The sequence below is a fragment of the Paroedura picta genome, chromosome 4 (assembly GCF_049243985.1).
Source record: "Paroedura picta isolate Pp20150507F chromosome 4, Ppicta_v3.0, whole genome shotgun sequence".
Classification (NCBI taxonomy): Eukaryota; Metazoa; Chordata; class Lepidosauria; order Squamata; family Gekkonidae; genus Paroedura; species Paroedura picta.
This window is the reverse complement of record NC_135372.1, coordinates 127,065,364-127,088,839: the sequence shown is the minus strand read 5'-3', so window position 1 is coordinate 127,088,839 and position 23,476 is coordinate 127,065,364. Positions and strand designations below refer to the sequence as shown.

At 47.1% G+C, this 23,476-nt stretch overlaps 1 protein-coding gene across 1 annotated transcript; it reads right to left on the bottom strand.

The window, feature by feature from the left end:
• Window positions 1-660: 660 nt before the first annotated feature.
• SNAI1 (snail family transcriptional repressor 1) lies at window positions 661-6,081 on the bottom strand. The gene is made up of 3 exons (XM_077335600.1): window positions 5,838-6,081; window positions 4,594-5,112; window positions 661-2,205 (listed from the first exon to the last, which is right to left on the bottom strand). Exons 1-3 carry the CDS (start codon window positions 5,914-5,916, stop codon window positions 2,024-2,026), a joined length of 780 nt encoding a protein of 259 aa, XP_077191715.1. The 5' UTR covers window positions 5,917-6,081; the 3' UTR covers window positions 661-2,023.
• Window positions 6,082-23,476: the final 17,395 nt, after the last annotated feature.

Here is a 23,476-nt window from a genome sequence, read left to right as displayed (position 1 = left end):
TAAAATCAGAGTCCAGTAGCACCTTTAAGACCAACAAAGATTTAGTCAAGTTGTGAGCTCACCCAAAAGCTCATGCCTTGAATAAATCTTTGTTGGTCTTAAAGGTGCTACTGGATACTGATCTATAAATAACACCCCATTGAAACTTGTAGGATTCCCTTCCCAGCACTGGTTTGAGCTGAACATGCCACCAAAAGGCAAGGTAACATCAAGTCATGATTAATTTGTTCCATTGCTCAGTGGGACTAAAATGACATTTAACTTTATGTGGCTGGGCAGGTAGTTGTGAGTTTCTTGCATCCTGCAGGGGCTTGGACTAGAGGACCTTGGAGGTCCCTTCCAGTCATAGAATCATAGAAGTCATGCAGCCCATCTAGTCCAACCCTCTGCTTAATGCAGGATTAGCCTAAAGCATTCCTGATGAATGTTTGTCTAGTCGCCACTTGAAGACCGCCAGGGAGGGGAGCTCACCACCTCCCTAGGCAGCCAATTCCACTGCTGAGCTACTTAAGTTTATAAAAAAGTTTTCCTAACCCCCAGCTGGTATCTTTCTGCCTCAAAGATAAACCCCTCATTGAGAGTTCTATCCTATGCTTATACATAGCTTTAAAGTCCGGCATCTAGTCAGAAACACAACGAATAACAGCACAAAGGACCAGATTATAAATTAACCATTTTATTGAATATCAATAAATTGTATATAATTATATATATAAAAATGTTTTTTTTAATCAGTATAAAATCGTGGCACAAAAATATATAAATACCAGTGTACCTTTGAAATGTAAACATACCCTTTTTTTTTTGCTTGTTGTTTATGGTGTGGAAACAATGTACAAAAAAGAAAAGATGCATTCAGGACGCACCTGTCAATGGCCATAAATAGCTCTTTTGGCACACACCTGTCAATGAATGGGCAGCCCTCTCTGACACAGGCCGCTATTGTATCGCTTGACAAGTGCCGGCTATTAGTCACAGTTCTCTTGTGGGGGGATGGAAAAAAAAAAGGCAGTTGTTAAAAGAAGTCATATTAACAGGTGCTTGAGTGCAGAGCGGCTCTGTAAACAGGAGGGCTTGTTTGAAACAGCTACCCCCAATGCCTTCTATAGACATTGTTAATCTTGGGAGGCATTGCTAATCGTCATTGTGCTGGCTGGAGAAGCAGCTGCCCCAGAGCGAATGCAATACTGTATTACTGCATAGTTACACCTTCTATAGGCGGTGTATATACAATGCTGGAAAGGGAGGGAGGAGGGAAGGAAGAATCGAGGTCCGCGTTTTTGTCCTTCGCTTCGAGGCACATCAGTTCGGAGTCGATCGGGAACTTCTCCCCGGCCCCCAACCGCAAGCCCAATACAAAAATACTGTGTCATTTCAAGACAGCTAGGTGCAAGGCTCAATCCTGCCAGGTGCTGAGCACATAAGGTAATTCCTACACTTGGTAAATCAAAAACAGAATGGCTGTTCACCTCGATGCTTTTTTTTTTCTTTCTTAAAGGCAGTCTTGGTAATAAGTGGAAGATAGGATGCGCAAAGACTGAAAGTCAAATGGAGCCTCCACACCCTAAGGCAGTATACCCCAGAATACCAGATGCTGGGGAGAAACAGGGATGAGTATCATTTGCATGTTTTGCTTCTGAGCACCTGCCTGGCCCCCTTTTGGAGAAAGAATGCCAGGCTGGACTACATGGATCCTCAGTGCTGACCCAGTAAAGAGATTTGCTTGCTTATTGCGGGCCCAGTACGATTCATACAAAATAGCATGGCAGCATCTGCAGCATGACTCTGCCTTTGCTCTAGGCAAGAAGCATGCTGCCACTGCCAGGGCGAAATGGGGCTTTAAAAACAAAATTGCCTCGAGGACAAAGCACTAAGAGATGTGGGTGTTTCTTTAAGGCTTGCAGCAGCCGGAAACAAGAGTCTGATAACACTGTCCTGGCAGCTCAACAGAAAACTACGCTCTACAGAAACTAGTTACAATACATGGATGCGCATGGAGGAGTCCACGGACTTCGGCAAGTTCTTAGCGGGTTCCAGTGCAGCCCGTTTCTTCGTGTTTGTGGAGCAGCGACATGCGAGAGAAAGTCCGGGAGCAGCTTTTGCACTGGTACTTCTTCACGTCGGAATGGGTCTGCAGGTGAGCGCGGAGGTTTGACCGGTCGGCGAAGGCTCTGTTGCAGTGGGTGCAGGAGAAAGGTTTCTCACCTAGGGAAACACGACAAGAGGAAAGGAGGGTCAGACACAAAGGCTAAAGGAGGAGCAGCCAGGCATTCCATTAATCTTTGGAAGGGATTTCCAGAACAGCCTGCAGCAGGAAGTCATCTGGAAGCCCTTCACCACTTCCGTTCTGCCATTTTATATATTATGCCTGTAGATTGCACAAAAAAATGTATCAACCCATTTGGGCAGATTGGCACCAATTTCCAGCATTGTTCCTTGGAGATCAATTCACTGGCATGGCTTGGGAATGCCTGAAAACTGGTGCAGCACAGGGACTAACAGTGCAGCCCTAAGCAGAATCTTCTCACTTTACAGCTGCCTACTTATAACCTGAGAGACCCTGGGTTCAAATCCCACCTCTGCCTTCAATTGTCTCAGCCCTTTTATGTGCCATATGGGGAGGACAATCTACCTTACAGGGCTGTTGGAAGAACAGCAAGATGGTTTATTGCTCCGAACAACGCTAAATGCCAAGGATTCTGCAGTGAAAGGTCACTTCTGAGCCTGGGGATTTCTAGTGTGCTCCACTCAGAATCCAGCCTCAACAGACTTAATCCGGCCTCTTTAAACCTCACTACTTTCAATGGGGGAGGAAGGAGACAGGCTCCTCCCCCACTGAATTCAGTGGCTGAGGGTTTTCTGGGATGATCGATCACACAACCCACCTTCAAATCCCCACCCTCTCCACCTAACCCACCTCACAGGGTTATTGTTTATTGGGAGGGAAAAAAATACAGAGGGGAGAAAAAGCAGAGTATAAATATATTAAGAGCAACTAAAGATTAGCAATCTCTGCTGGGGCTAGCTCAGCTCAACTGCAGTTCAACCAAGGAGCCTGCAGAAGAATTCTCGGCTACTTTTGTGCAACAAGCCAGATGAAGAGGATTCGAATGGGCTTCAAGTTGCAAGTTGTGTGCTCTGTAAGCCAAAATCAAGGTGCTACAAAAGCTGAGGCCTTCTTTGCATCAGAGGCTGGTCCTCTTGGAAGGATCCCAGGCATCCATGCCTCCCCCATTCCCATGAATTCCTGCCTGCTGAAAAGACTCAAGTTTTTTTTTTTTTTGGAAGCCACATAACAGGCCTCTGGTGCATCTGGAAAACCAAATTAAGTCTCTTCTTCTGGAGGGAGGGGAAGAACACCAGATTCCTTGAGGCATCCTCTTTAGCCCTTTTACAGAGGGTGTGAAATCAGCACCACGCAACAATTAAGCCATCCCCATCCCCGGGTGACCCGCACAAAAGGCAGCCTGCAGATGCATTGTAAATGTGATACTCCCCAACAAGCTGGCAGCTGTGGAGTCTGGTGCCTGGGGCGTCACAGTAACAGGTGCACCAAAGAACAGCATCCTGGCATTAAAGCACCTGCTTCTGCTGACCAAGCAGCTCAGCCGCTCCTTCCCCCGACCCCACCCCTTTCTGAGTTCCTTCCCGCCTCCTCAGGGCTCCCATTTGGCAGCACACAATGCAAATCCAGAAGGATGCGAATGGGCACACTAAGCGTCCAAGGGGATGCTGCTCCAAAGGAATGTTTTAGAAGCCCAGAAGGCAGGGCTGCACTGAAGGACTGCCCCAATAGAAGACAGCAAATTTGGTAAACAGGGCATTAGACAAGAAATCCTGGCTGGGGGGCGGAAAGAAAGAACTGATTGGGAAATCCTCTCGCTTCCGAGCACAAGACATCTATCTGTGTTTGTGTCTGTGTGCATGCGCAGGCCAAACCAGACCAGAGCTCAAGCATGCCTGGCCCCACCACAGAGACACAGCGCATGCCTGCCCTGCTAGATGGCAAAGCCCTCTCAAGCACCGCTCCTGGCCTCCAGTGAGTCACGGCTGATTCACATCTGAGTTCCTGCTCAGCTGACAAAGGGCTGAGGGGCTGGAGATGTGGTTCTGCAATCGCAGGACCAGCAGCCAGCCTGCTTTCCTCTGTGCCGCTGCTAGCCAGCCAAAAGCACCACAGGAGGGCTGCAAAAGGAAGCACCATTTGGAGATTCGCGTTGCCCGTGTGCTTAAGGTTACAATCAAGGCACAGGCCAGGCACACAAGGGCCAAGCTGTGCACAGGTCTTAATAACAGTAATAACAATATTTTTAATTTATATCGACCGCCCTCGGGGCAGGTCGCAACATTAAAACAAATGTCATGCATTGGCCGGAAACAGGGAACTGAGCCTGGGGTGAATCGTCAGCAACTCACAGGCTCAGTTCAAAGACGCCAGTTTAGGTATTTCTGCTTTGTTTTGTTCAGAGGATGAGCTCTCAGGTCCTTATCTCCCCCTGCCCCCCCCCCCCAATAAGCCACAATGCAGTGTTTCCTTGCATCAGGGCAGGGACAGATAGCCCTAATCAGAGACAACCGTAAAATGAGCCTTACCAGTGTGCGTTCTAATGTGGCCCTGCAGCAACCACGGCCTGGAGAAAGCTTTGCCACAGATCTTGCACACGCAAGGCAGGGTATGGCTCCGGATGTGCATCTTGAGCGCTCCCAGGCTGACGTATTCCTTCTCGCAGTACTTGCAGCTGAAAGATTTCCTGGTCTGGGAGTCGCAGTGCAACTGTCTGTGCTTGGAAAGGCCGGCAAAAGTGGAATAGGATTTGCTGCACTGGCTGCAATGGAATTTCTCGGCCTCGGTGGCGGAGGAGACCGGGCTGGGCGGGTCGGAGGTGGTCTTGCCATCCTCTTCTTCGCTGGACAGGGAGGTCAAGTCCAGAGGTTTGGCGTCAGGGCTGGGGGGAGAAGCAGGGGGCTTCGGGTACTCCTGCTCCGAAGTGAAGAAATTGGAGAGCAGCCCCGTGTCCCATACAAGGGGTGGGTAGTATGGGGTGGCGCTCAGAAGTTCTGGCTGGGGGACAGACAGGGAGTACTTCTCATACAAGAACGGGGAGATGATCACTGCGGAAAGGAAAACGGGACAGGATGAGTGCACAAACCCTGGAAGAGTCCAGAAGAGGTGTTGGATGCAGCGTCTATGGCAAACCCAATTAACTTCTGCATAAAAGGTCAACCCCCTTTTGACCCCAGGAACCATTCACAGGATCAGTGGTCTTGTGAATTGCATGTGGGGCACAAAAAGAAGCCAGGTGCTCAGTTTATTAGAGCAAGTGCTCCCATTGGGCACAAACCTCAAAATAAAATAAAGGTGGCTTTCCTCCCCCCCCCCCTCCAGCTGCAACCTGGAACTAGGAAAAGAGTGTTTGTTTTTTGCCATCAAGTCACTTCTGATTTCTGGCAAGCCCCCTTGGGTTTCCTAGGCAAGAGACCTGCAGCGGGGGTTGGCCTCTCTGGGCCGACCCTGGACTTCCCCCTGGTCTCCCATCCAACTACTGAGCATGCTGCGCTTTGGACATCTAGGAGCCTGGGATGGCTGGCTAACCAGGTCGAAGCAGGGACCGCATCCAAATACGAGGCAAGTTCGCTCCACCACGGGCGTTTCAACTCCGGAGGCTCAGTTGCTTGTGGACCCCCTCCCGACCCCCCCCACCCCAGCAGCCAATCTTCGCCCCCACCGCGGAATCAGCAAACAAGCAACAGCCCCTACAGTGCAGTCCGGCCCCCGCCCTCCCCGGGAGGCCACGTGGCTTCGCCCCACGGACCCCGTCCACCCGAGCGCCGCGTACCGGTCTGGCTCTCCAGCTCGCTGTAGTTGGGCTTCTTGCTGGCCGAGAAATGCTTCTTGACGAGGAAGGAGCGCGGCATCCTGCCCGCGGGGTCTGGGCCGAGGCGGAGAAAGGGGGCGGCGGCGGCGCGGCTCCGGACCAAGCAGCGAGCGAGCGAATGAACGAGGGTGGCGAAGCGGTGCCCAGCCCTCCACGCAGCCAACTCTGCCAGCGCGCTTCCACCCGTCTCTGCACGGCCCGGCCGGCCGCCCGACGGCTAATAAGGGCCGGGCGGCAGGGGGCGAGGCGGACACGCCCCCCGTGTCACTCGGCAGCCAATGGGCGGCGGCAGGGAGGGGTCTGGGCGCCGGGGCGCGCGGAGAGCTAGCAGGTGCTCGGCGCACGAGCCCCGTCCCCGGCACGGAGCCAATGTCCAACTGAGCCACCGGACGGGACGCTCCGGCCCGGGGCAGACTAGGAGGCGGTGGTGGCACAAGCTCGCCCTTGCGCGAGATCGGGGACCTGCAGGGCCAAGCCGGTCACCTCCCCCCCCCTCTTAGTAGGAGACCCACACCCAAGACAGGGGAGGGCTGGGTGGGTGCGCGGCCGCATGCAAGCCCCCGGCGGAGGCAGAGGCATCCGGCGGATTTAATCACGGGAAGCGAAAGCCAAGCCCAAAGCCAAAGGCCAGGCCAGCTCACCACTTCCGACAGGCGGGTGTGGAAAAGAGCTGCGCTGGAATGCGCGGGGGATCGATCCCTCCCTGGCCCCGAGTTTTGCAGAAGCCCAAAGCCTGCACGGCCGTGGTTGCGTGTACGCTTAAAAAGGCACCGGATGGGTTTCGTTTGCGCGTTGGGTCCCCGGCCAGCTGCCACCTCTGCCCTAAAGGGGCGTCTCGAGGGCGCAGCTCCGATCCTGCGCCTGGACCCCGTCCCTTCTTCGCAACGCCTCCGCTTCCCGACGCGCTTGACGGTCTTGGATCGAAAGACAAATCAGTCCGCGGAGCCGAAAAGGGAGGACGGAAGTCCCGCTTAGCAGGGCCAGGCAGGGAGTCCCTGAACATGAGAGGGAACCGAGCTTTGAAGCGCCGCAGCTCGGCGGCCGGGACGGTCTTCCGCCACCGCCTCTTGCCCTAAGAGACGAACGGCTCGTCCTTCTGCAAAAGCCGTGGCTTTGCCGCGTCTGCATTTCACGGCGAGGCCGATGACTTTTTTTTGGCGGGGGTGTGTGTGCCCAAAAGGCTGCTCTCCCACGCGAGAGACCTGCTAGAGCAGGGGTAGCCAACCTGTGGTCCTCCAGATGTCCATGGTCTACAATTCCCATGAGCCCTGCCAGCGTGTGCTAGCAGGGGCTCATGGGAATTGTAGTCCATGGACATCTGGAGGACCACAGCTAGAGAACGCCCTTGCTCTCCGCTTCCCATCCCGGCGGCCGATGCGCGCTTCCCCGCCAGGGTCCGCCGCAGAGGGCTCCACCTGCGCCTCTCTAAAGGTAGATGCGCGCTGCCTTTAGCAGAAGGCGGCGGACAAGGCTTGGCAGGGCGGTAACCCCCCCCCCCCCAACACACCTACATCCACACTCTTTTGTGGCGCAAACTAGTATTGAAGAGTTGCCGTGCACATAACCAGGTAGCTCCCCTTTCAGGTGGACGGGCCTTTATCCGACCTGTCCGAACGAATACGGGGCTTCTTCAACCCGCATCATAAGCTCCGTCGCCACTTGCTATTCAAATGCGGCACAAGGCCCACCAGCGCTGCTCGCTCCCGCTACAGGCCGCCTCCCCCTGTCTAGATAGGCAATAGCGACCTCTGCAGGGTTCTTGTGAAATTCGAAGTCTGGTTGTCCTAGATCCCAGCGACTGGGGGTTCCGTTTTATATCCCGCTGGCCTGAACGGGAGAACGGGCCCTGGCGGAAATGAAATGGCATTTTCCGAAAAGATGCCTGAAAACATTCCACAGATTTCGATTTGAAAAATAGAACTGACTTGCTGGGCCATCCTAAGCAGAGTAGCTGCCGGCCTACTGTTGATTCTTTACTTAATTCATTTCTACCTTGCCTTTCTCCCTGTCTGGGATCCAAATTGGCTTAGGTCATTTGCTTCTCCTTCGTTTTATCCTCATAACAACCCTGTGAGGTAGGTTGAGCTGAGAGTGTGGGACTGGCCCAGGATCACCCAGTGAGCTCCCAGGGCACAAGCAGGATTCAAACTTGCATCTTCCAGATTCTGATCTCTTAACCACCACATCACACTGTCTATAATAATTATTCTCTATTAAGAAGCATTAATAAATACTGCTGTATTAAGAGCTTGTATGAATGCAATTAGAGTAAATTAAGTTTGATTTAGTTCCTTTTTAATGTCTAGTGTCGCTTTTAGTAAAACAGGCCTCAGGCCACATTATCTTCAGGTTCTATTTACTGGAAAGTAAAATAACAAACCTTCAAGAATCAGAACTTTTAGGGCACACAGCTGCTAAAAGAATTCTATATTTATTAATCCCCTTTTAGCCCAGTTTATTAAAGTTTGCCCTTGAAGATTAACGTTGGATCTAAAAATTTGGTAGTGGTTGGACTAGGATCCAGTAAATCCAGGTCCGAAACCCTACTCTGCCAGGGAAACTTGCTGGGTGTCCCTAGGCTAGTCTCAACCTCCCTCACAGGATTGTTGTGGAGATAAATTTAAGGGGAGAAGCTTGATGTAAGCAAGAACAGGGTAGAAATGACTTAACTCCACTGAAATAATTCTAAAAATGCAGTTTTACCTCTTCCCCCATTGGGTGCTTTTTTCTTAAACAACAAACAGGAGACATCCTGCTGAAATAAAATGGAAGTAAAACATCTCTATAGTAAAGGAAGGCCATGACTGATAATATTTTAAAGAACCGTATCCTTGATGAATGTTTTAGAGAACTCCCACCAAAGTAAAATGCCTTTTCATCACCCTTCTCTTTGAAAGGGCGATGAAATTCCCCTGAATTCATTGAGACCTGCTCTGGGTACTTCTCAAATATGCTCAAGCGGGAAAAAGAAAAAAGACAACGTCATGAGAGTGACTCCCTATTGTGTTAGTGTGTCCCAGAAATCAATACAATTAGGTGGAGTTGAAGGAGATTTACACTGGGTGGACAATGACCAGAGGCCATAAACTTAAATCAGTATTGACTGAAAGGCTAAAGTCTGTTGACCTGCTCTTGAAACATCTCAACAACTGCAGGGAGACTAAAGGTTGGGAGGGGCAGTTCTTATGTTAACTTGGCAAGACAAAAGCAGAATATTTTCAGGGGTGGGGGATCCCTTGTTAAGCTCCCTTCAGCGGTGTGCAGCAAGGGCTTGAAACTGAATGGGGAGCATGGCAATTGTCCTTCAGGAGGTGCGTTTTGCGCACATCAGATTCATCAGGGCTCCGCCTAACCAAGTGATTAGGGAAAATGCAGGGAAGGGAAGGAGACATTCATTGTGAAACAACCTGCTTCCAGACAGGTAAGTCACCCGTGGAAGAATCAATCACCTGCTCTTGATTGAATTAGCCACCTGAAATCCAATTACCAGCGCTTAATCCGGGCAACAGAGAGAATGAAGACTTGCAGCCCGAAATGTGATAAAAGTCTTCGCAGTTGAGCGCAGCAATGAGTTTGTTGTAATCCCTGGAAGAATTAGTAATGAAGTGGCTGGTCTTCAGGGGAATGCCATGGGTCTCAGACCCCCCCCCCCCAAGAGACATCAGTGCAGGTACTGTTTGCAAATTCATGGCTGACTTGGCCTAAGGAATGGTGGAGGAGTACCTGTTCTGATTTAAGCACATGCTGGGTTTAAACAGGTGTGTTTTTATAGAGCAGCAGAGGAATTATGAGCCCTCGGGGAGGGAGGTATATAAATATAATAAAATAAATGTCAGAAACAACTATCAGTTGTGTTCTTTAGGGAGGAGGAGGTTGATCCTTGGCTTCAGTGAGATTTCTCTTGCCATAGATCCTAGATTTCAGTGAGTTTAATCCTGCAGTAAAAATTCACACATGCTTGGCCTGGTTTTCCTCTCTAAATTCACATCAGAATTTCCCTCAGAATCTCTTTTAATGTCTTCCTCTCCCCTGAGGAAAAGAGAGCAGGAATTTGGGCAAAGGACCATTCTGCTTTCTAGCTGGTGTCCTCCAGTAAGTATGGCCATAAAAACTTTTAAAATTGAGCTACTGAAGACCCAACTCCTCCGCTGAATCACTTCCCAGAAGAGGTATGGAAAGCAGCCATTTCTGCAAGCCTAGGAAGCCAGTCTATTAACGTTTAACTCCTGGCCTAAATAGCGAGGTGTGTTCTGCTAGCTTCAAATGGGTAGCCGTGTTGGTCTGAAGTAGCACAATAAAATCAGAGTCCAGTAGCAGCTTTAAGACCAACAAAGATTTATTCAAGGTGTGAGCCTTGTTTGGCTAGGCCTTGATAACTGCATTTGTTGGCGTTCCTATTTTTGAACCATTTTTAAAATGTTGTTTTAGTTACTTGACTAATTAATTTGTTATTGGCATCACCTGTTTTTATTGGGTATATGTTTTTGGTGTATTAGTGGCTCTGAATGCTGGATAAACAGGATACCGATCCCTTGAACCAGTGTTTCTGGAACTTCTTAAAGTGCCTAACTTGATTCTGTTTCCCTCTCCCCTTTCGTTCTCACCTTCAAGGCCCTGAACGGTCTGGGACACTTGTATTATTTGGACTGCCTTTTCCACAATCCCCCCACCAAGGGGCACTAAGGTTCAATGAGCAATATTCACTTAGGGTCATAGAGTCATGAAGTTAGAAAGAATCTCCAGGGTCATCCAGTCCAACCCCTTGCAGAATGCAGGAAATTCACAACTACCTGCCCACCACAGTCACCCCAGTTCTATTCCCAGAGGATACTGCCCCCCCCCCCCAAAACCAGAATCCCTGGCCAGTCTGGCCTGCTGGAAGAAATTCGCCTTCTGATCAGTATTCCTCTGGGCATACAAGAAAAGGACATGAGCCAAGCACCATCGCTATCCCTTCTTCCCACACAGTATATCTAAGTTCACAGAACAGGGTCCCTGGCCCTTAAGAGTTGAAATTGGTCTCAACCACCCCCAGCCTGGTAGAATGCTCTGCTGAAGGATACCAGAGCCCTCTGAGCATGTACAGAGTTTCTTCTTCTTCTTATGGCTGCACAATCCCAGGCAGTCCCCCTATCCTGGAATTTCACCTAGGATTAACCGGCTGATGGTGGACTTGTCCAGAGATGGCTTGCCATTGCCTGCCTCTGCGTCATGACCCAGGACTTCCTTGGAGGTCTCCCAGCCAGGGAAACCCTACTTAGCTTCCAAGATCTGACAAGACTGGTCCAGCCTGGGCTATCCAGGTCAAGGTGCTTAGTTTAAACTCAGGGACTTTGTAAAACAATAAGAAATGAATGGGACTGGGGAGGAGGAGAGGTTTTTTGAAAAATCCCTTTGAGGCTTTGGCGCGGATCGGAGCCAGTGCTTGAGGACAAGTGATCTAATTCAGAGAAGGTGGCCCTTAGACTGGCTCCAACATGTAGGCGGCTTGATTAGATTATCAGACCTGAGCCTATTGACTGTGACACCTCCTGATCATGACTCACCCTGTTGATAAGGGGGAAGGCCTTGGTGGGCTGAGAAGGCGGAGATGTTGCCTCATGAAGAGTCATGACTGTTGGTCTATCAAGATCAGCAGCGCTTGGGGGTTCTCAGGCTGAGGTCTTTCCCTTCACCCCTTATCCGATTTTCAACTGGAGGTGGCTGAGGGTTGAACCTGAGGCCTGCATGTAAAGCAGTTGTTCTGCTGCTATTGTTTGTTTATCGCATGGCTTGTGTGCAATGAAGCCAGGTGATCACTGGCTGCCAAGCAAGAGACGTGCGGAGGGGGCTTGCCATCCTTGGAGGTTGCTCTGCTCAGGTCCAACCCTCCTTAGCTTCCAAGACTGGTATTGTAGCTCCCAGGATTGGCCTTGCCTGGGCTATCTAAGTTGGGCATGCTCTGCTGCTGAGGGACAGCCATGCTTCCAAGGGCCAGTTTTCTTGTGATGCCAGCCCATGCCCAGAACACTTCTGACCCATACCCAGTCAGTGTCCTCCCACCACAGCATGACTGCTACACAGTCAGTCCATAGTGACAGAGAAAATTGTGATGGGTTTTAATGGACATCTTAAAATGTAAAACAAGAAGTGATCTTGGAGCTCCTGTAACCAGAACTTAGGGCACACAATGGGGTCCTTCAAAGGTGGTGGTGGTGGGGGCAGTAGGGACTGGGATTGCAGTATTGGCAGCCCCCCGCTGCACTTTCTTCCCCAAGTGGTTTCTCAGTGGAACAGGCTTCCTCGGGAGGTGGTGGGTTCTTCATCTTTGCAAATGTTTAAGCAGAGGCTGGAGAGGCTGGTTCTGTGAAGGTTCAAGGGGGTGGCAGGTTACAGTGGATGAGAAATAGGGTTATGAGTGTCTTGCATAATGCAGGGGGTTGGACTAGATGACCCAGGCGGTCCCTTCCAACTCTGTGGTTCTATGAAAAATGCTCTGTGCTTTGGGATTGTATTTATTTATTTAATTTACCCAAGGTTATCCAACGTGCTTCCACGGCACGGGCGGGGATTCAAACCTGGCCCTTCCAGACACTAGTCCAACACTCTTAACAACTGCACCACGCTGGCTCTCAAGCATCCCTTTGAACGTGCCCACAATCCTCTATCTTATTTATGTCTCAGTGAAACTCAAGGCCGTTGTGGGGGGTGGAAAGTTCTGTCCCTTCTGCCCCTGACTTGTGGCGACCTGGTGGTGTTTTCAAGGCAAGAGTCTTCCAGGGTTTGCCATTGCCTGCCTCTGTGTCATGACTGTGGCATTCCTTAGAGGTCTCCCATCCAAATCCTTGCCAGGGCCAACCCCGCTTTGCTTTGAGATCTGACCATCTCAGCCTAGCTTGGGCCATTCAAGTCAAGATCAAGGTGGATAGAATAGTAGAAAAACATCTCAGTAAGACAGCATAAAGCCGCCATGACGACCTAGCCTCACTCTTTCTCCTAGACGCAGGATTTCACCTTCATTTTTTCCCTTTCCTTTCTGCCTGAGTAGCCCCTTTATCAATTTTCTTATTCAAGAAGCCAGTTTGGTGTCCTGGCGAAGAGCAGGCTGTCACTCAAGGCTCTCTGGCTCCGTGAGGCACATCCATGTTGCAAGCCTACCTGAGCCATAACTTAAACCAATGGGATGTGAGGTATGTTTCCCTTCAGGGTCATTAGGCTAGAGCTGATCTGAATGAGGACCATTTAGTGAAATCTTTGCCTAAGCAAAATTTCCTAAGGGTCTCAATACAGGGATTTTTGTTTGCTTTCTATCAGCATGGCAATCTATGCAGTCTCATGGCTGCTTTGAGGCCAGCAAAGATATATAATTCTGTGGTTAGCAGTCGGTGAGTAGATAAGTCAGACTTATTTCATATGTGACGGACATGAAATTGTGCCTCGCTCCAGTTATTGGAAGAAATGCTGCAGATTGTATCAACCAGGCTGGAAAAGAATTCCCTCCAAACCAGAGACATTACTGCTGAATTAGGTACCTGATCTTCCTAGAAGTTTTCAAATAGCCTCCCATGTCATTGCTGCTGCCGGAATATAGACTTTGTCGGGAATTGGATGCAAAAAACCAACAAACGTGCACACGTACACACACCCCAGGGTTGTCTGTTGAAAGTTGAAACGATCCACATCTTGGAGAATTTTTTGATTCGCCCAAAACACAGTGATGCATCTAGCTTGGACTCATGGTGCTCAGGAGTTGTAGAAAGCAAGTATTTGGCCACAGAACAGGTAAAAATAGAAGCACAATTGCTCACTGCTGGTATTTCTGCATTTATGCTTATGTGGACAGTATGTAATGGGTAATTTTTTTGACAGTTATCTACTTGGTTTGTTTTTTGTTGCATCTCTCTTTTGGGGGCTGTGGCAATTTAATGCATTTTCATTAAAAATACAAGACCCTTGAGATACCTTAGTGTGTAGCGCAATGGTCTCTGCTGGTCTTCATCCCTTGCTATCTTTGCCTCCTCCCTCCTTTCCCTCTGGTCTGTTCTCTCTCTCTCTCTCTCTCTGCTACCAGACTTGAGACTGTAAGCTCCTTGGGGCAAAGGCTGAGACGTGCCTGTGATGCAAAATGTCACAGACGGTGCTGTGATGATTGCTAGAACCGCCCTTTTGTTTGCAGAGATACCTGGTAAAATACTGTATTGCTGGTTGGTCTGTGAATGCAAACACAAAAACCACATTAACATGCGGAGTTTAGATAAAGTGGAAGCAGCCGTCTGCAGGTTTAGAAAAAGTAAACTGTAAACCAAGACTAGCTGCTAAAATCTTAAATATGTGGGAGGCAGAGAGAAGAGGCACTGATTGCTGGCAGCTACAGTGACCCATAAGAAATATCTGCAGCATTATCATCTTTGATTAGGGAAAACCAAATCCTCACAAAATAGTTAGCAAGTTGTTGTTGTTTGTTCCCCAGAACTATTAATCAGGACAGATGGGGAAGATAAAGATCGTTTAGGACTGTTCAGAAAAGTTGAATTTAGTCACCTCCTGGAGACGGAGACCAGGAAGTGCTGAAGCCTTCAGGAAGAAGAGTCGGTTTTAATACCCCATTTTTCTCTATCTTAAGGGCTCTCCAAGATACTTAAACACATTTACTTTCCCTTTACTCTCCCCACCACAGACACCCTGTGAATTCAGCAGGGCTGAGAGAGGTCTGACAGAACCGCTTTGGGAGAACAGCACTAACAGGACTGTGACCAGCCCGGGGTCAACAGCTGGCTGCATACGGAGGAGTGGGGGATCAAACCCGGCTTTCCAGATTAGAGGCTGCCACTCTTAAGCCAAGACACCATGCTAGCTTTCAGGCAGAGAACTCTAGGTGCAAAATTAAACTCAAAATTAAACTCTTCCCTTTGCAGCTACAAAAACCCAGTTAATCAGAACACTCAGGAGAAAAAAACATGGAAGTGCTTATATTAAGAGAGCTGGATATCAGTTTTAAGTGACACACTCACAAAAGAGGCTGTGGAGAAGGGAGCTTCCTCACACCCTGGAAAATTCTGTTGGTCAACTGGCCTGAATTTGAATTTTGCTCTACTGACCATAAGAGGATAATATGTTTTCACTTGTGGGAGTTCTGAGAAAAAATAGCAGAAGCAGGACCACTCCGTGCTGAGGGGTTTTGTGGTTTTGAGGACTGACTGTGCTGCTATCACACACTGCTGAGATAAGGGGGGGTGTTCTGCGCATGCGGTAGAAGGAAGAGGTCGCCTTTTTCCCCGCTCCGACAACAGAAGAGATAATAACCCAACAAATTAACAAAACAGCTTTTTGGGAAATAAATTTGTTATCTTCGGAAGCCTCATCTGGACGGCTGCCAAGGAAAACTTCAGAATCTGTAAGTGAAGACTAAAAAGCCTGTTAATTAGCTTCTCTTGCTCTCAAGGCTGCTGGTAACAAGCGTGGAAATGGCCACACCTGCACAATTCAATCCACCGAAAAACCTAAAGGAAGTGGGAGAAATGCTGTTTAAAATGGAACAGAATATAAGAGGGGACCTTAGTAACCTGCAGGCTGAAGTGAATTCTGTCGGTGCAGAGATGGCAGAGGCAAAAAAGGTGGCGGCGGAAGCAAAGAGGAAAGCAGATAACAATGACCGAAGGATAAATCAACTTACTGCCCAGATGGGGCGACTGAGTGATAGAACAAGAAGATCAAACCTGAGATTTACGGGCTTCTCAGAAGATATCCCACGGCAAGAGGTGGAGAAAGAGCTGTTAAAATGGCTGCAAAACCAAGGTTTGGAACTGCAGGAGAACGATATAGAAAGAGCCTATCGGGTGAGAGAAAGGAGAGCTTCTGGGACTCCAAGGGAAATTATAGTGAGGTTTGCACGGGAGAAGCAAGCAGCATCAATTTTCAAGGAACTTAAAAAGAAAAAGGAGCCTCAGTATAAAGACCGGAAAGTGATTGTACGTCAAGATTTCTCTCCAGAGACACTCCAGGAAAGGAAGAGGCTACAGCCATGGACTCAAAAACTTTTGGAAAAAGGCATTCTCTTTTCCTGGGGATATCCGGCTACTCTGATAGTGTTCAGAGACGGACAAAGATACATTGCAAGAAACGAGAAGGAAGCGTCAAAAATGTTAGCTGATTTGGGGGTTCAGCCCCCTGACGAAGAAGAAGAGGAAGAAGAGGAGGGAATGATAGAAGAAGAGAGCAGCAGCTCTCCCATTTCAGGAGGGAGGGGTAAAAAACGTCGAGTGCAAACTAGTCCAAAGCTGTAATACTAATTTTGGGGGAGAAAGTGTTGGGTTTCAATAGTAAAAATAAATAAAAATAGATAAGTAGGGATGGGGGAGAGGGAAAGGACCAGTGGAACCTAGAAGAGTGGAAAGGGAACAGGAAGGTTCTTTCTGTGTGTACGAACTCTTTGCACAGGGTGGGGATTACTGCTGTTACTTTGTTCAACTATAAAAGGCACAGTTCGGGTCATGGTCAAACTTTTGTCTCTGAATGTGAACGGTCTGACCTCAAACGTGAAAAGATATAGACTCATAGCTCTGGCTAGGAAACTAAAGGTAGGATTAATATACCTTCAAGAGACTCATAAGGCCAGAAAAGATACTAAACCAATTCTGTCCTCTCCACTTTGGGAAGTAGTGGCAGAGGCAAGGGGAACGGCAAAGGCAAGGGGGGTAGCCATCTTGGCAAAAAGGGATATGAATCTGGAGGTACTGGAGCGTAAAGTGGATAAGGAAGGCAGATATATTTTCTTGAAGTGCAAGATAGATAAAAAAATATTTACTTTGGTTAATGTGTATGCACCAAATGTGGGATCAAAGAGTTTCATGCGGGGAATCCTGCAAAGAATACAGGCTTATAGCGAAGGAGAAATAGTCATGGCAGGGGACTTTAATATGGATCTCTCGGCATTGAAGGTCAGGAAATGGGGCCTAATCGAAGTGTTTGAAGCAATGGGCAAAAAATCGGGACCAACCTTTTTTTCCGCGAGACATAAAAAATATACTTGCATTGATTATGTCTTGATCTCAGATTCACAGGAACTGAAGATTAATGACGCAGGAGTACAGCCAATATTGATCTCGGATCATGCTCCAATTATTGTGGACTTGACGATACAAAAGGAAAAATCGGAAGGGAGGTGGAGATACAAAAACATAGTTCTAAGTAAAAAAGAAAACAGGGAAAATATAGTGAAACAGCTAAAATATTATTTTAAAGAAAATATAGGATCGGCGGAGCCCCATATTGTGTGGGACGCAGCGAAGGCCGTTATGAGGGGACACCTAATCTGGACGGAAAAGTTATTAAAACGTCAGAGAGATGAAGAAATTGAAAGTAAATTGGGGCAGATAAAAATTCTGCAAGCACACCAGCAAAATAAATTTGACACACAACGGCAAAGACAAATCCAGATCTTAAAAAATGATCTAGACTCCCAAGATTTAGTATTAGTGTGGAAAAGGGAAACCCTAATTAAAAGCGAATGGCATAGAACAAATATAAACTCACAAAAGAAATTAGCCAAATATTTAAAGAGGAAAAAAGACAAACAGAGAATAAAAAGCATAAGACAGGGCCAGAAGGAGCTGGTGGATTCGCACCTAATAAGAGAAGCGTTTGTCAAATATTACCAAAGTTTATATGAGTCCTCAGGAAAAGGGCAACTCAAGGAGAAGTGGTACACAAAAATAACTAAAGAAGATCAGGAATCCCTTAATAAGGATATAAGTGCATCCGAAATAGAAGGGGTAATTAGACAATTAAAAATAGGAAAATCCCCGGGGACAGATGGATATACGGCCGAATATTATAAAGAAATGAGTGGAATATTAATATCAGAAATGGCATATTTGTTTAACGATATAATGACAGGCGGAAACATCCCCAATACATGGAAACAGGTAGAGATGGTGGTGATACTAAAGCAGTCTAAGGATCCCAAAGATGTTGGCTCATATAGGCCTATTAGTTTGATGAATCAAGATTACAAAATATTCGCCAAGGTCTTAGCTAACAGATTAGAAAAAATATTACCAAAAATAATAGGGGAGGACCAGTATGGATTTATTAAAAACAGACAAATTTTTCACCCAATAAGGAATATTTTAAATGTACTAGCACATAAACAGCAACATAAAGAAAAGAAATTGGCACTATTGAAACTAGATATATTCAAAGCCTTCGATACCGTCGAACATAATTTTCTCTGGGAAACACTAAGGGATAGTGGAATAGAAGGGAGCTTCTTGGAAGCTGTAAAAGAGCTTTATAAACAAGGAATCGCAACACTATGGATAAATGGAGGCAGATCAAAAGAATTTCCAATCTCAAGGGGGGTAAAGCAGGGTTGCCCATTGTCACCCCTATTATTTGTAATGGCTATAGAAATCTTGGCAGATAGAATAAGGAACTCCCCTAGAATAGAAGGATATAAGGTGGGTCAGGAAGAGGTCAAACTTAATCTTTTTGCAGACGATATTCTTCTGGTACTTAAAGATCCACTAACAGCAGCCAAGGAAATTAAGATAATATTAAAGGACTTTGAACAATATTCAGGGTTAGGAGTCAATATGGGGAAATCCGAAATTATATATTTTAACATACCTAAGGGGGATCAGATATTAGTGGAGAAAGAAACAGATATACCAAAGGGATGTAAAATCTTAAAATACTTAGGCATAAAAATTTTTAAAAGAATAAACAAAATAGGAAAAAATAACTACCAGGAAATATGGAAGAAGATACGCAGAAACATGAAGGCTTGGAAGTCTAAAACAATGAATATATTAACTAAAATTAGAGCAATTAAAATGTTTTTAATTCCAAAGCTTAGCTATTTATACCAGGTACTCCCTTCAGAAATACCAAGAATACAAGCTAAGGAATGGAATAGACAGTTGAGGGATTGGACTTTTGGAAGCAAAATAGCTAGGTTTAAACAAAAATTAATTTATATTCCACAAGAGGAGTTGGGATGGGGCCTAATAAATCTAGAGAGATACTTTGAGGCATTTCAAATTAAACATTTATTGGATGCGGAGATAAACAGAGAAAGAAAATGGGTAAGGATAGAAAACGAAGTAAATAAGGGGAAAGGAAAATGGGGGGTGTTTACAAAGAATTTAACATTAGAAACTAAAGAAACAACAGGGCCGAGGGCGATTGCCCTCAGAGCCTGGAAAAGATGGGAAGGAGTATGGTCAGCAGACTTCGTGAAATGGATACCAGTAGAATTACTACAAGAACTAGATGACCCTATATGGTGGGAAAATTTAAAAAAGAAAGGGTTGAATAGAGTAAAGGATTTATTAGACCAATCGGGAGTAATGATATCAAAAGAAAAATGTATGGAATTGTTGGGGAAAAGGAATTGGTTGAGGGTCCACGGACTATACGAGGCTATGAGTAAACTCTCACGCTTAGGGATATTATCTAAGGATAGTCGGATGAAGGGGATTATGCAAAGAATGGAAACTGCAAAAAAAGGAGTAGTGGGGGTGTTATATAAGCTAATGGTAAGCGATGAGGATTATATAGGACGTGTGATTCAAATAAAATGGCAGAGGGACATCCAATTGCCTGATCAAGTAGTACATAAAATTATAAAGGGAAACAAACAGATAAAATTAGACAAATATAAGGAAATGACTAGAAAGTTAATTTGGAAATGGTATAGAACGCCGGCCCAGTTGGCGTATATGATAAAAGGGCTGACCCCAAAATGTTGGCACTGTGGAAAGGATAAGGGATATTATATACATATGTGGTGGGAGTGTACCGAAGTTTCTGGATATTGGAGAAATATAATTCAGGAAATGGAAAATATTCTAGGAATTACAATAGTGAAAGAAGCAAATATGTTGTTTGCAGGTATTTTGGGATATGATTTAAAGGAAAAAAAGGATCTCAAATTATATAAAGCCATGGTACTTGCAATACAAGCCGCTGTTGCTAGGGGATGGAAAGATAAATCAAAGTGGACATGGGAAAGCTGGTTTCAGTATCTCTATGAGGATGTTAGCTCTGAAATTGTGATCTGTTTAAGAGGGGAGGCCTTATGGGAAGAGAAAAAGGAAAGGATAAATAGTAATTGGACAAAGTATTTCCATTGGTTGAGGTCGACTGGGAACAGGGAGAGTAAGAATAAAGCCTTGAGCGGGATCAAGAAGCTGTGTACATGGTTGAAAGAGTTATAAGGAAACGGCAGGTTGGGTGGAGGGTGGGGGTGGAGTGAGGGAGGGAGAAAATGAGAAATGTAATTATAACATGAACAACTATTGTCAATAATCAAAGATTGAATAAAAAATCAATAATAAAAAAAAAAAAAAAAGAGATAAGGGGGGGTCATTCACACCATGGATAAAGCTATTGTCTTAAACTGTCTCCACGGGCTCTTACCAAATCACTGACAAAGTGCTTTGGCTCCCTTCCAATTTGCCTTCACTCAGCCTGGGAAGAGTGACTCATCAAAGCTTGTGCTAGACTAAAATATGTTAGTCTTTAAGGTGCAGCCCGACTCCTTGTTTTATTCAGCTCTCCAGGGGCAAGTCTTGGCAAGCCTTTGCAGCAGCAAAAGATCTCGCGGCGCTTTATTTATTTTATTTGTCTTTTATTTTTATATTTATATACCGCCCTCCCCTGAGGCTCAGGGCGGTTTACATGGAACTGGAGAAAAAAACAACTGTACAAGTAACATGGTAAATTGAACAATAACAATACAGTCATAACAGAAGGACAATATAATATTAGAATAGGGTGAGAACATCTATTTAACTGTCACATGCTGACGGCCTCATGGGATGGGCATTTCGGTGGTGGTTTTCATGGCAGGGGGGTTCAGGAGCCAGTGGGAGGTGATTGAATTCAGGTCGACCTCAACCAAATGCCTGGCGGAAGAGCTGCCTTTTGCAAGCCCTGCGGAACTGTTTAAACTCAGCTAGGGTTCTGATCTCCTCCAGGAGCTCATTCCACCAGGTGAGGGCCAGGATAGAAAAAGCTCTGGCCCTGGTTGAGGTCAAGCAAGCTTCCTTGGGGCCACGGATCAGCAGTCAGTCAGTAGTAGCAGAGCGTAAGGGGTGTAGGCAGAGGGGTGTAGGCAGAGAGGCAATCCCTTAGGTACACTGGGCCAAGATAGTGGATGGCCTTAAAGGTGATTACCAAAACCTTAAAGGTGAAGAAGATTATTTTGGATTCTGACTTTTTGCCCACCGGTTTCCTCTAAGTGGCTTCAAACATTTTTATGTATTCTGAGCTACACCTAACTTTGCCAGCTCTGCACTAAAGAATTCCTGGAAATTTGGAGGGGACTCTGGGATTTGGGGGTAGGGTTGCTAGTCTACAGGCAGTCACTGGAGCTCTCCCAGAATTTGGTCTCCAGGCAAAGGAGATCAGTTTCCCCTGGAGGAAACGGCTACTTTGGAAGGTGGATCCAAATCCTGCCTTCACCCCCCAAATCTCCAGGAATTTCACAACCCAGAGCTGGCAACCCTATTTAGGGAGACGAAGGATCTCAGTGGGGTAAATTGCAGAGTCCAAAACCACCATTTTCCTCAAAGGAACTGGCACCTCTGTATGGAGATCATTTATAATTCCAGGAGATCTCCAGGCCTTAAGCCTACCCAATCCCTGTTCTTCCTCAAACAACTTGGGGTCATTTGAGACCCGGTCCTTATTTATTGATTTATTTTTACATTTATACCTTCCTCTTCCCTGGAGACTCAGGGCAGCTGGTGACAGTCATCCAACATCTTGCAACTTCTTCTTGCCCCGCCATTTTGTAAAACAAAAGCCCAGCGGCCCCTTCAGGTCTTTCAACCCAAGCGTTCTTGAGTCAGGGTTCAGCTCCTCAGATATGTGGAGGGCCATCAAACACCACCATTCAGCAATGGATGTATCTGATTATTCTTCCACATCCCAAAGCATCATCCCCCCCCCCCACATGAACAGTGCATCTCCAGAAGCACAATGGGGTCAAGTGTGTTCTTCAGCCAGTAGAATTCTGTTGGTGGGTTTCAGGAGTCACGGTTGTTATCCTCAGCTGGCAACTGGGTATAGAGAGGGGGGGGGGATTGTAAATGACGGGAGGAGGGAATAAATGGTTCCGAAAATGCAGAAGAGCCAGTCTATGAGGTTTCTATTTAAAGCCCAAATGTATACAAGATAAGCAGAGAGACCATTCTCAGCAGGAGGAGTTAATGACAGTGGGATGTTCCTAGGCTTGCTAATCTGCTTCACACCTGTGGCATAAGCGGGCTTCCTGCGAGAACCGAACCACATTTCCTGTATGTTTCCCTTTGAAGTTCTTCTGCTCAAGGATGGCGATTCTCAGGTGAGTGGTGCGGAGTCCGGAGAGACAGGTTTTACACTGGTTTTTGTAAATTGCCATTTAAAAATATATATAATTATTCGATTTTTATGTTGCCCACCGAAGGCTCAGACTGGCAGTAGCTCTCCCGGGTATTGGGTAGAAGTCTTTGGGATCATCTGCGCCTAAAAGAAGTGGTGCAAGATCGAAAGAAGTGATAATGGCTGAGCCATAGGATTGCCAAGAGCTGGACAGGACTAAATGGCTAACATCATAATGCCTTGTCCAGGGATTGAACCCAGGGCCTTCAGCATGCCAAGCAGATACGCTGCCACTGAGCCATGACTCTTCCCATACACTTTGCATCTCCACTATTAAGTTGGAAAAAGGAATGAATGGACAGGTTCCCCTCTTTGTAGCTGGTGGTCCCATTCCACTCCGCCATACTGTACATAAAGATAGGGCTTTTCTTTAAAATGAGAAATGTCATTGAATGAATCCAAGCTCTGTTTTTTTGGCACATACCTCTACTTAATAATTGCCCACCCTCAATGTTGGGGTGAGACGGGGCTTAGTTCATCTGGATGAGGGTTACTCAGTCCTTCCTGCTCACTGGTGGGGGATGGGACCCAGGTTGGGCAAGTCCTGGAGATGCGGGGATGCAGCCCGGGGCAGGCAAGGACCTCAAGTGGGGTACAATAGCCCAGAGTCCACCCTCCAAGGCAGGGGTAGTCAAACTGCGGCCCTCCAGATGTCCATGGACTACAATTCCCAGGAGCCCCTGCCAGCATTCGCCGGCAGGGGCTCCTGGGAATTGTAGTCCATGGTCATCTGGAGGGCCGCAGTTTGACTACCCCTGCTCCAAGGTATCCATTTTCTGCAGACCACCTCTGTGGTCTGGAGATCAGTTGTTATTCTGGGGGATCTCCAGGCAGCACCTGGAAGCTGGCAATCCTAATACTTTGTCCTGAGCTTCCAATTCTGTTCTAAAACACACTGGGCAACGAGACACCCTGAGCACTCTCCTGCAATGTTGTTTCACAGAGAGGTGGTTTTCCCTTCTTTAATCAGAACTATTTCCTGCCTTCAGAAGTGGGCCAGGAGGGGGTCGCGTTCCCCACCCCCAGTTGCTGCTGTTAGTATGAAAAGTGTTCTCAATCATCTCCCCCTCCACCCCGCAGGCCCGTTTCCACACCGCAGTCATTTGTACGGCTGCCTGGAGGCTTTTACTGCAAGGTAAACAGCACTTTCTACGCTGCAGGGGAATGGCACAGGCGGGTGCAGAGGTATGTGT